General features: G+C 60.1%; 2 protein-coding genes across 3 annotated transcripts; one reads left to right on the top strand and one right to left on the bottom strand.

Annotated features, from left to right (window-relative positions):
- Window positions 1–4,829: 4,829 nt before the first annotated feature.
- On the top strand, window positions 4,830–10,486 carry MLST8 (MTOR associated protein, LST8 homolog). Of its 2 annotated transcripts, none has more exons than XM_059153888.1 (9): window positions 4,830–4,938; window positions 5,419–5,613; window positions 5,784–5,832; window positions 5,916–6,078; window positions 6,464–6,539; window positions 6,622–6,774; window positions 7,598–7,722; window positions 7,826–7,989; window positions 8,100–10,486. In XM_059153888.1, the coding sequence occupies exons 2-9, from the start codon at window positions 5,485–5,487 to the stop codon at window positions 8,216–8,218; spliced, it is 978 nt and encodes a 325-aa protein (XP_059009871.1). In that variant the 5' UTR covers window positions 4,830–4,938; window positions 5,419–5,484; the 3' UTR covers window positions 8,219–10,486. The 2 variants fall into 2 exon arrangements, with proteins under 2 accessions (XP_059009871.1, XP_059009870.1); XM_059153887.1 differs by having other exon boundaries at window positions 5,781–5,832.
- BRICD5 (BRICHOS domain containing 5) lies at window positions 8,639–9,987 on the bottom strand. The gene is given in 5 exon segments (XM_059153894.1): window positions 8,639–8,752; window positions 8,755–8,964; window positions 9,219–9,320; window positions 9,394–9,549; window positions 9,742–9,987. Coding segments are annotated over 5 exon segments (828 nt in total).
- Window positions 10,487–10,652: the final 166 nt, after the last annotated feature.

Raw genomic sequence — 10,652 nt, 5'->3', positions numbered from 1 at the left:
TTAGTAAGTGCTCACTAAGTGGCTTCTGTGGGTATGGTGAGATTCTTGGCTCTCTGCACGTGGGAGCGACGATATTTTATTCATCTTTGCATCTGTAGAGCCTAGCACTGTGCTTGGCAAACGAAGTATTATAAAAAATACAAACGAGAAAATGGCTATCGTTCTGACCATCGTTCTTATGTTTTGGCCAACTAAGGGAAAACACTCCAGACTGAGCCTAACATGTGCAGAGCCTGGGGCAAGGGTACAAAACCGAGGCCCACACAACAAATCTCAGGATATTTAAATGTTATAAATCATGCTAATAACTCGGTAAGAAAAATATATTCTATTCTCCCTCCTTCACAAATATACCCTCATCATGACCTGAAAAGCCAAGTTCCAAACGAGAAATCTAATTCCTCTGGGTAACAAACTGGGCCTGCCTGCAGCTCCCCCACCCCCAGCTCTGTCCACACTTCACAGACAGGCACCCCAGAGTCACTCCCCGGACCTACAAGGGGGTATGTCCTGTGGAGTCCACCTTCAGGAGCACAGACCTGAAAAGAGCGCTGTGTACTGTACATTCTGCTGGACTTACTCTGCCAGGAGAAGGTAATGGCCTGGGAGGGCCCAAGAAGCCCGAGATCTGCTACCGGCCAGCCTGGCAACTTTGGACAAGGCCCTGACACTCAGCTGCCTCATCTGTAAAATGGGCCGGCAGTTCTTCCAGCTGCTCAGGGCTCATGGGAGGGTCCACATGAAAACAGAGATGTACGTTTGCCGGCGGTTCCCCCCAGTCAAAGGACAGGGGTTAGCTTGGCTGGGGGATGAAGAAGCAGAGGCGTGGGACTTGGGCAGCCCTCCAGGAAGTCAGGCCTCCGAGGATCCCGGGAGGAGGGGCTGCTGAGCCAGCAGAATTGGCCAGACTCATGAGCCGGGCGGCTGCCTCACTGCAGCTCAGGCTGGCCCCCTTCCCAGCTGCATGGCGGTCTCCCCTGGCGGCCTGTGCAGCCCCCGCTCCTGTCCACCAGCTGCTGCTCCTCCCCAGCCTGGTGCTCCTCCCCAGCACTCCTCCCAGCCTCCCCCCCCGCCCAGAGCCCTGATGTCTGGCCCTGCTGTAGGACACGGGGAGGACGAACATACCCTCCCCACGGGCTGCGGGGAGCATGCAGCACGTCAGCTGCCCGGGGTTGCTCTCGTTCTCATGGACACCACCTCGATAAAGGGCTTGGCTGGTGCTGGGTGCGTAAGAGGGGATCAACAACTATGGATGCCGGGCCCTCTTCTTACCCAGCAGAGATGCTGGGTGGACTCAGGCTGGGGGGGAGCCCCGCCTTGTCTGTTCGTCAGCCTAGGCAAGGGACATGTGCGGTCCCCAGGCCCTACCCAGAGGCCCACAGGAAAGGCCGACAGAGCAGGGCCTGACCTCTGGGACACAGGTGGGACTGCAGAGACCCGTAGGGGGAGTCCTCCAGCCCTCCCCCGCCTCACCACTCTCTCCTGCTCCCAGGTTCCTTGGGGGCTTCACATGGCTCTGGATGTCCTTCAGGTGCCGGAGTGCACAGAGCTCTCACTCCCCCAGCCTTCTGACCCCACATTCACTGCTGCTCCCAGAGCTGCCTCTGAGCCCAGCAGAGCTCCGGTACTCAGCATGGAGGATGAGGACAGGCAAGTGTGGGGGCTCACAGAAGGGGCAAGGTCAGCGGGGAGCTGAGCCAGCAGGATGGGTTCCATTGTGTCCCGCGGGCGCGAACTGCAATGTATGAGTCGGCTTCTCTGAGCCTCAGTTTCCTTGTCTCCCACATGAGGGTGGTTTCTCCTCGGCAGAGCCATTAGAAAGACCTGATGCATAATGCAGGAAAACGCGCAGCATGGTCTGGCGGTTCCTCAAGAAGTTAAACATAGAGTTACCATGTGACCCAGTAATTCCACGGCTAGCGTACAGAGAAATGAAAACACGTACTTCAAAAGACACACTTTCTCGTGTGGGAATGTTCGCAGCAGTATTATTCATAATAGCCAAAAAGGGGAAAGAAGTCAAGCGTCTGTCAGCAGGTGAGTGGGTAGACAAATGGGGTCTAGCCACACGCTGGAATATTATTTGGCCATAAAAAGGAACAAGGCTCTGACACCTGCTAGCACCTGGAGGGACGCTGAAAACATGATGCCCAGCAAGAGAAGCCAGGAACAAAGTCCGTGTGCTGTGGGATCCCATGGATACCCAATACCCAGGAGAGGAAATCCACAGCGACAGAAAGTAGACTGATATTTGCCAGAGGCTGTGGGGGGGTTGAGCGGGGAGAGGTAAAGGGGAAAGACTGCACAGAGGTTTTCTTTTGGGTTGATGAAAATGTTCTGGAAGTAGACAGAGATTAGTGATTGCACAGCACTGTGAATGTATTAAGTGCTACTGAATTGTTCACTTTTTAAAAAAGATTTTATTTATTTATTTGACAGAGATCACAAGTAGGCAGAGAGGCAGGCAGAGAGAGAGGAGGAAGCAGGCCTCCTGCTGAGCAGAGAGCCCGATGCGATGTAGGGCTGGATCCCAGGACCCTGGGATCATGACCAGAGCCAAAGGCAGAGGCTTTAACCCACTGAGCCACACAGGCGCCCCGAATTTTTCACTTTTTTTTTTTTTTAAGATTTTTATTTATTTATTTGAGAGAGAGACAGGGAGAGAGAGCATGAGTGAGGAGAAGGGCAGAGAGAGAAGCAGACTCCCTGTGGAGCTGGGACCCCAATGCGGGACTTGATCCCGGGACTCCGGGATCATGACCTGAGCTGAAGGCAGTTGTCCAACCAACTGAGCCACCCAGGCGTCCCCGAATTTTTCACTTTAAAAATGGTGAATTTCAGAGGTGCCTCCCGGGCCCAGGTGGAAGAGCATGTGACTCTTGATCTCAGGTTCATGAGTCTAAGCCCCAGGCTGGGTGTACAGATCACTTAAAAAAATAAATAAGGGGCGCCTGGTTGGCTCAGTCGGTGAAGCGTCTGCCTCCGGTTCAGGTCATGATCCCGGGATCTTGGGATTGAGCCCCAGGTCGCGCACTCTCGCTCTCTGTCAAATAAATAAATGGTTCTTTCTCTCCTGCTCACCCTGCTTGTGCTTTCTCTCTGTCAAATAAATATATAAAATCTTGTAAAATAAGTAAAAAATAAATAAAACCTTAAAAAATGGTTAGCTTCACAGTGTGTGGATTTTACCTCAATGAAAACAAAAACACCAGCATAATGCTTCCTACAGACACTACAAAGGTGCTGACCACCCCAAGTGTGGCATGTAAAGAGGTATCCGGGCGCGCATCCTCAGTGGGGCACAGGCGACAGCTCAGAAGGGAGCGTGTAGTGGGGGTCGAAGCCCAAGGCTATTGTCCACGCCGGCAGGATAGAGCATGGAGCCTCTGGAATGGAGAGGAGAGAAAGTTGCACAGTTGGCAGGGGCCAGGGGTCTGGAGGGTAAGGGGGACCCATGAAAGCGTCTCGAATTTTAAAAGACCACTTTGCAATGTGAAAGACAGCCTGCATGGGGGCAGAAGTGCAGGCAGGAGGTGGGGTAGGAGGCAGTTCTGGCAGAGGGGGTGACGGACGCCACTGGATCATGCCAAGCTGTAACACGGGAGGGGCTCTGGCACACAGAAGGGGAAGCCGTTTGGGGGAGCTCCATAATGAGTGGTCTCGGCCATGGGAAGCAGAGCTGTCTGGGGACTGTCTATCAGGTAGGCGTGTCTGACCTAGAGACAGGGCGGAAGGCCTCCCAACACGGGTGGTACTGGAAGTCCTGGAGAGCACACAGGCCCCTCGGTTTGAAAGGCATGCAGAGACCAGAACCCTGGAGGGGACCAGGCTCTAAGGGAAGGCAGAGAAAGACTGGCAGGAAGCTGAGCAGCGAGGGAGATTTCAGGACCAGCACTGTCAATTGCTGCGCAGATGTGTCAAGATGTGAAAGGAAAAGTATCCAGCGGGCTTGTCGGTGTGAGGCCACCAGTGACCTTGCGATACTTCCACTGGAGAGCCGGGGCCAAAGACGACAGTGGGCTGAGGAGTGAGCAGGAAGTGAGGACACAGGAGTTAGAGAGGTGGGGAGAGCCGTGAAGAGTGTCTGCCGGAGTGTGGGGGGCTCCGGGCTGCGGGGAAGGAAGGAGGGAGGCATGGAAGGGATGGGGGAAGGTTCCTGCCACTCAGGGCCTGGGGGCTTAGTGGAGATTTGAGGCCTTGGTCAAGGAGCCAGAGGAAGGAAGGGAGTTGTGTGCAGCTGCGTTTCTCAGCATCGTGGGGGAAAAAAGAAACGCAGGAGAGCTGAGGTCACAGTGCCTGGAGTGTGGGAGCGCTAAATGGCACAGGAGGCATGAGGGACCCCAGCTTTGGAGGGGTCACTGAGGCTGAGTGGGCAGACAAGCGGGTCAGGTCAGGGCTGAACAGGACCGAAAGCGCCCAGACTTAGGACTGTCATGTCTAGCAAATAAAACTACAGAACGCCCAGTTACGTTTGAATTCCCCATAAACAACGGGTAACTTTTTAGGGTAAGTATATCTCATGCGGTATTTGGGATATACTTATACCAAAACCTCTAATGACTCTTGTTTACCTGCAATTCAAACGTTAACTGGGCGGGAGTCCTCCAACTTACTTGGGCATCCTAGCCGAGGGGTGGGGAGGAGGGGATGGAGGAGAGGGGTTGGTCCCGGCCCCGCCTCGGGACCAAGTTTGGAAAACGGGTAGCGGTCTGAAGGGTGCGGTGCCCGCGAGGAGAAGGCTGCGGCCAGGCATCACCGAGGCCTCTACTGGCCCCTCCCGCCCCAGAACGTTGGTCTCGCCCCAACACCCCCGCGTAAGTCCCGTGGTGTCGCCTTAAGGGCCCATCGATAACTCTACGCTCGGCCGCAGCCTCTATCGATTCGCTCTCGCTCCGCTCGCCGTCCTGAGGCGCGGCGGAGCGCAGAGCCGCGTGTAAGGTACGGGGGGGCCGCGGGACTTGGGCCACAAAGCCGCCGCTGGGTGGCCGGGAGAGCGCGCGTGGGGAAGCTGGCCCAGCGGGACGAAGCCAGGGCTGTCGGCGGAGCACGGGGGAGCCCGAGGGCCTGGCCAGAGAGCACCCCCTCCCATCAGGCTCAGCCGCCGGCCTGCTACGCATGCGTAGCCGCTGCTTTCGGCTCTCCGGCCCGTCCGCCGTCCTTGCGCATGCGCGTTCTGCCCCTGCGGCAGAGCGGCGCCCCGGGCGCGACTGCCCCCTGCCGGCGGCGGGTGGGGTTGGCGTCCCGGCCGGGTCCGTAGGGCGGGGAACGAAGCGCGCGCTTCCGCAGGTTGTCATGCGTTCCCTGAGCCTCTGAGCCTCAGTTTCCACATTTCTAAAATGGGAATGCTATTGCCTATCTCTCAGCAGCGAGTGGACTTAGAGAGTATTCCGTAAATTCTGCACACCCCTCTCTCTGCAGATGCTCTGAGCTTTGACCCCCGCCTTTCAGAAGTGCGTACTGTGCGGGCGATTCTTCTTCCACACCATGAACACGTCCCCTGGCACAGTGGGCAGTGACCCGGTGATCTTGGCCACTGCGGGCTATGACCACACGGTGCGGTTCTGGCAGGCCCACAGTGGGATCTGCACGCGCACGGTTCAGCATCAGGACTCTGTATCCTTCACCGCGGAGTTGGGGAGGGCGGTGCTGGGAAGGATGCCTGGTGGGAGCAGCAGCCTGGGGAAAGGAAGGGGTGCCTCAGGTGGAAAGGCTGCAGCAGCCAAGCCAGATGGGGGCGGGGGCTCGAGGGCTCTGTTTGTCCTCCTCCTTAACAGACCTAGCAGGTGAACGCCCTGGAGATCACGCCTGACCGCAGCATGATCGCCGCTGCAGGTAGCTGTACCATCTACCCGACCCCTGATCCCTGCTGGGCTGGCCTGGGCACAGCCACCCTGCAGCTCAGCCTGTGTCCCTAGGCTACCAGCACATTCGCATGTATGATCTCAGCTCCAACAATCCGAACCCCATCATCAGCTACGACGGGGTCAATAAGAACATCGCATCTGTGGGCTTCCATGAGGACGGCCGCTGGATGTACACGGGGGGGGAGGACTGCACAGCGCGGATCTGGGACCTCAGGTGTGGGGCAGTGGGCAGGAGGGGCCTGTTGCCGGGTGTGCTGGGGTGGGGGGCCAGGCCGGGGCTGTCTCAGGCCAGGACCCTCCAAGCAGAGACCCAGATGGGGTTTTCTTTGCGGGTGATTTGCTGAGGGTGGTGACGAAAGCGGAGTAGGGCAGGTGGTGAAGCCTCACAAAGATGAGCCCTGTCTCAACCTGATCCTCCAAGGAGCTCTGGAGAGTGAGTCCCCCAAGCGCGGCCTGAGGGGCTGCTCCTGGGAGGCGGGGGGAGTCTAGCTGGTGTGTGGTGTGATGCCACTGCAGTCAGCAGAGGAACGAGCATAAATGGCGGGAAAAGAGTGTCTGGGGGTGCCAGCAGCACCCAGTAGAGCGCATGTGCCTCCAAGGTCTCGGAACCTGCAGTGCCAGCGGATCTTCCAGGTGAATGCACCCATTAATTGCGTGTGCCTGCACCCCAACCAGGTGAGGGGCGCTGCCAGGGCCGGGCACCATGGGGCTCTGGAAGGCAGGGGACTGGCCCTTCCTCACCTCCCCTGCACCCCAGGCGGAGCTCATTGTGGGGGACCAGAGTGGTGCCATCCACATCTGGGACTTGAAAACGGACCACAACGAGCAGCTGATACCTGAGCCTGAGGTCTCCATCACGTCCGCCCACATTGACCCTGACGCCAGCTACATGGCAGCCGTCAACAGCACCGTGAGTCTCGGGTGCGCGTGTGCCGGGGGAAACTGGCTCAGCACCCAGTCCCTGGTCTTCCCGATTCCCTGCACATGGCTCAGTCCCCAGATGCTCCTCAGACTCCCCCCACCCCCCACTGGGCTTGCTTCCTCATCCTGGGCTCCAGATCCAAGCCAGCCAGCCAAGCCAGAAAGCGGGGTGTCGCTGCTGACGCCCCCTCTCACTACTGCACAGCTCAGCCAGCGGGCGTGACTTCCACCTCCACAACTTCTCGAGTCTGTCTACTTCCCTCTCCTCTCCGGCTCCTCCTGGCCCACGTTTGCCTCCGCTCCCCGTTCAGCGGCCACCCTCCTTCTGAGGCTCTGCCTCCACACGGCACTCCTTCAGTGCCCGCCAACGCCAGCATTCCCTGCATAGACCCCCTGGCACCCTGGGTCCTTGCTGTGGCTGTGGGACACTGCAGTGTGGCCCCGCTCTCCCATCCGGCCTCATCTTCTCCCCTTTAAAGTCCCTTACTTCTCAACTCACTGGTCCCGTAGCATCCCCACGTCACCCTCCAGCTGTTCCATCTGACGTGTCTCGCTCCCATCTCGTCCTTCACCCTCCTGCGAGCCAGCAGCTTTCTGCTCGAAGGCCAGGCATGGCCTCTGGCTCTCAGCCTGCCTGGAGCTCCCTGCAGCCAGGCGCAGCTGTGCCTTCCATGTGTGCTCAGCCCCCAGATCCCGGTGTGCAGCCCCCAGTGGGACGGCGGCCCCTGCATCTGGGTCTAGCCATGAGGACCTCCCTTCCCAGGTGTCAGACCGAAGGGTCCAGGTGTCCCATGACCCCCCTCCAATTGCAGGGGAATTGCTACGTCTGGAACCTGACTGGGGGCATTGGTGACGAGGTGACACAGCTCATCCCCAAGACCAAGATCCCAGCGCACACCCGCTATGCCCTGCAGTGCCGCTTCAGCCCTGATTCTACGTGCGTAGGGGGTCTGCAGAGGGGTGGAGCCCTTGCATGGCACCGGGGTGAAGGTGGGAGTGGCTGCTGACGACCCCACCGCTGCACTCATGTCTGCCCCTAGGCTTCTGGCCACGTGCTCAGCCGACCAGACGTGCAAGATCTGGAGGACGTCCAACTTCTCCCTAATGACGGAGCTCAGCATCAAGAGCGGCAACCCGGGGGAGTCCTCGCGCGGCTGGATGTGGGGCTGTGCCTTCTCGGGGGACTCGCAGTACATCGTCACCGGTGAGCCCCTGCCCGCCCGGCCACCACCACCTAGCGCTGGCCAGCTCCTGCTGCGGTGGGCCCCAGCTTGGGGCTTCGCCCTGAGCTCCTGCCCCCATCCCTCCCTGCAGCTTCGTCTGACAACCTGGCCCGGCTCTGGTGTGTGGAGACAGGAGAGATCAAGAGAGAGTATGGTGGCCACCAGAAAGCTGTCGTCTGCTTGGCCTTCAACGACAGCGTGCTGGGCTAGCCCGTGGCCCCCTGGATTGTAGGCGGCTGTCCAGGGAACACCTGTGGACTAGATGTGCTCAGCTGCCCAGGCCAGTGTGAACCCCTCACCCTCGAGCCCGCTGGACCCCGCGGCTGGCTGTGACTGGCCAGGCCAGCATGCCCTGGGGTTCTCTTAGCTCCCATTGCTTCTGTGGGTGTGACGAGGCCCAGAAGCCTAGCCAGCCTTCACTTGCTTCCAAAATTCCAGATCCACAGGGCCCACAGGGTCCCAGGCTGGGGCCCAACCCCAAGCCCGTGCTCTCTCTGCCCTGCCCATTTTGTGTCCTGAGGCCCCAGAGAACAGTGTCACGGCCAGGTGGAGCATTTATTAATTCCTGCCCGCAGCCACCCTCCATGACCTGCGACGAGGTCGGCCTGGGGGGCTGGCCGGGTGCGGCACTTAGTCTGGGAGGTAATAAAAGCAGACAGACACGCAGATGTTGCTGGGGAAACAGATGTCGATGCACAGGTAGATGAGCCGCTGCCTCTGGGGCCCTGGGGGGAGGGGCCTGCGTGAGCCCCACGCAGCTCCAACCCCTTCCGCCCGGGCCCCACAACAGCTCCTGACTTACCCTCTGCTCGGCGGGCCCAGTAAATGGGCGTCTTGCTGCAAAGATACCGCACAGAGTCGCCCACCTGGGCAGGGTCCACCTCGCGGCTCCCCAGCACTGCTAGCAGCTCCTGGGCGTAATGGGTGTCCTGGCTGGGGCCAGGGGGCCCGTGGCCCTGCAGACGAGGCTCTGGTGGGCCAGGGCGTGGGGGTACCGGTGCTCCCCCAGGCTGGGGCCATGCCTGTGAGTCCCTGGGCATTTGGCCTGGGGCCAACACCATCCTCAGCTCTTGTCAGCGGCCTCGGCAAAGAGAAGACAGGCCTTCTGTTCCCTGAAACCAGAGCTCCAGCCTGCCCCAGGCCTGGGCTGTACACAGGACCCTTTGTCTGCCCCCTGGCCTGGGGAGCCTGGCCGCATGGGGCTGCTTACCCTGGACGTGTTCACCAGCAGCTGTAGGGTCTCACGGTCTCGGGGCTCCATTGGGCAGAGGAAGCAGGCCGGGTGTTCCGAGGGGCGGTAACAGACGCAGCCCTAGGGAGGCAGGCGGGTGAGGCAGGGCCACCTGAGCCTCTGCGGGTGCTGACCGCTCCCCCATCCCACTCACGCTCTGCCCGTCGAACAGCACTGCCCAGCTGCGGTTGCTCTGAGCCGAGGTCACCTGGATGGTTGCCACATTTCGGGCCGCATCCACCTGTGCAGTTTGGTTGGACCGGGGTGCCCCAGGGCTTGGGGGGGTCAGACGGAGCATCTGCAGCAGAGGCTGAGATGGGGGAGCCAGAGCTCACTGGTCAGGCTGGGGCAGCCCCCGACACCACCTCCCCCCACCCCCCCACCTCCCAGTGTTCCAGCCACTGCTCTGAGTCCTGGCTCCACTGGAGGGCCGGGAGGTCCTGGCCTTTTCTTCCCTTTCCCACTGTCTGTGCCCCAGGCCAGGTTCCCGGGAGGAGAGCACCTTGGGGGGACTGTGAGCAAAGCCAAGAAGTCCTCCGGCCACAGCCCCAGCAGTGGCCAGTGCCAGCAGCAGCAGCAGCAGCAGGCCGGGGCTCCTCCAGCCCGCAGGGCAGGCCTTGGCCTTCACCTGGGGGCACACTGCAGTCTGTGGGGCCTGGAACAGAGACTGGAGAGCAGGCTGGGTCAGGAAGGCAGGGGCTGAGGTGCATGAGGTAGGTCCTGCGCTCCCATCCCCTACCCAGGGCATGCCCAGGGTCTCCCGTCCTAGAGGGCACTGGGTGGTTGCAGGCACTCACCTGGACAAGCCCAGGCCCGGGGCTCTCACCGCAGCGCCTCTGCTCCATGGCACAGCCCTGGTGACAATGCGGGATTGTCTGCCGCCCCTTGGAGTCAGCTAGGGAAACCTTAGTACAGCCGTGATGAGCCAAGCCACCGTCCCGGCCCCCTCCTCTCCTGGAGCCAGGACAGCTCCCCCTGCTTGGGGTGGAGGGTGTTTGTCATGGTGCCTGGCTCTCTGGACACCCGGCCTGTGCAGACTGGAGAGTGCGGGGCCCCAAGAGGGTGAAGAGCGCCACCAGCGGTCAAGGAAATCAAGTCCCATGGATTGGCACGAAGGGCAGCCCAGGTCCAGGAAGGACAACTTTAGAGTCTGGCTGGGGACAGACTGCATTTTTCTAACCAGTGTCTCAGGTTATTCCTGGATTCCCAGGGCTCAGGCCGTCAATAAACGTGTTCCACGAATGCTGTATGGGAGTCCACGCTGCCTCTGTCCTAACATCGCCCATACCCCTGGCCACTTCCCAGCCCCTCAGATGGGCCGGGCCAAAGGGCAGTCCGCAGCACGTGGGACTGGGAGCAGGACAGCTTCTTCGCAGCCAACAGGCCCATCCACACGCCCCGGGATGGTCAGTC

Source organism: Mustela lutreola, chromosome 17 (assembly GCF_030435805.1).
Source record: "Mustela lutreola isolate mMusLut2 chromosome 17, mMusLut2.pri, whole genome shotgun sequence".
Taxonomy (NCBI): domain Eukaryota; kingdom Metazoa; phylum Chordata; class Mammalia; order Carnivora; family Mustelidae; genus Mustela; species Mustela lutreola.
Note: the sequence above shows the minus strand (reverse complement) of the source record. Positions and strands in the feature narration are given on the sequence as shown.